At 49.7% G+C, this 1,301-nt stretch overlaps 1 protein-coding gene across 1 annotated transcript in view; it reads left to right on the forward strand.

The window, feature by feature from the left end:
- Positions 1-1,301, forward strand: part of fasn (fatty acid synthase) — a gene marked incomplete at its 3' end in the record, with an annotated part of 108,812 nt that overhangs the window by 61,658 nt on the left and 45,853 nt on the right. Inside the window, 2 exon segments of the mRNA XM_024261534.2 lie at positions 527-843; positions 927-1,296. Coding sequence (XP_024117302.1) covers positions 527-843; positions 927-1,296 — 687 coding nt within the window.

The following is a 1,301-nucleotide window of genomic DNA, read 5'->3' on the forward strand; positions in this document are numbered from 1 at the left end:
ATCTTCCTGTCCTGGATTAATGCATTAAACTACAACACCAGTGGTCTTTTGATTATCATTATGCTGTTTTTTGCCAGAATAAAAATATCTGTGTGGTTTTCGCAGAGCGTCAGCAACATCAGAGCTATTAGCCGTATAGTTTAGGTCCAGATTCCAGCTCAGATGAGGAAAACAAAGATGTACATGGATCTATTTGTCTGTAAGTAGATGCATCAGAATTGTAGCAGAGAAAGGAAACTATGACCCGCCCAATGGTGGTTGCTGCATTATAAACCTGAGCTTTTTCAAACCGCAGGTTCTCGTCTGTTCCTGATCCATGTTTTGCATAGAGAAATACTCAGAAACGCAGTTGTAGGATTACATTCATATGTGTATCATCAGAACAATGCTACAAGAGCCTGTTAAAAACACCAAAGACCAATTAATGACTGAAATTTGTCAAACCTCTCAGGTTGGGTAATTGATGACTGTGGTTTAACTACTGCTAGAACTCCATTCTCAGATCTGTTTTGTGTCCTCTTCTCAGGTCTCCTCAGGCAGCTGCAGATGAAGTTGGCTCCCCATGGAGTGAAATTGTCCATCTCAGGCCTGGAGAGGGACTCTGGACAAGAAGTTTCCAAACCTGAGTCTCAAACCCCGTGTTTGGCCCGACTGCTCTGCGTCCTCTGCCGTCTGGAGCTGAACGGGAACCTGGAGTCTGAGCTACAGCAGGTGGTGCAGAAGGAGCAGGCATGTCTGTTTGAGGACAGCCTGCTGAACGGTCTGCTGGATGCCCCGACCCTGAGGCACTGCCTGGACATTACCATAGAAAACGGCTCTCCTGGGAGGATCACAGTGTTAGAGGTAAAATAGATTCAGAAGTATTTCTCCTTACAGTGACTGGGTGATCAGGTTTGGACTCTCAAGCCTTCTGCGTATTCCTCCAGGCTCTTTCCAGCAGTGGTCCACTCTTCTCCCGCGTGGTCCCCCTCCTGAGCATCCAGCCTATGTTGAATGTGGACTACACAGCCACAGCAGCTTCTCCGGAGCTTCTTTTGCCTCACGAGCGGGCCCTGCAGGAGTTGTCTGCCAAAACCTGTTTGTGGGATCCCCTGACCAGCCCCCCCACAGGGGGTGTGGCTTCTGGAGCAGACCTGGTTTTGTGCAACTGTGCGTGGGGGCCCCTGAGCACAGACCCAAGGCTCCTGGTGTCAAACCTAACAGCTGGGGCCAAACCCAAAGGGTTTGTTCTCCTGCACACACTGCTGAAGGGGGAGACTCTTGGAGACGCTGTGGACTTCCTGAGCAGCAGTCAGGGTGGA

This window comes from Oryzias melastigma, unplaced genomic scaffold, assembly GCF_002922805.2.
Source record: "Oryzias melastigma strain HK-1 unplaced genomic scaffold, ASM292280v2 sc00221, whole genome shotgun sequence".
Lineage (NCBI taxonomy): Eukaryota > Metazoa > Chordata > Actinopteri > Beloniformes > Adrianichthyidae > Oryzias > Oryzias melastigma.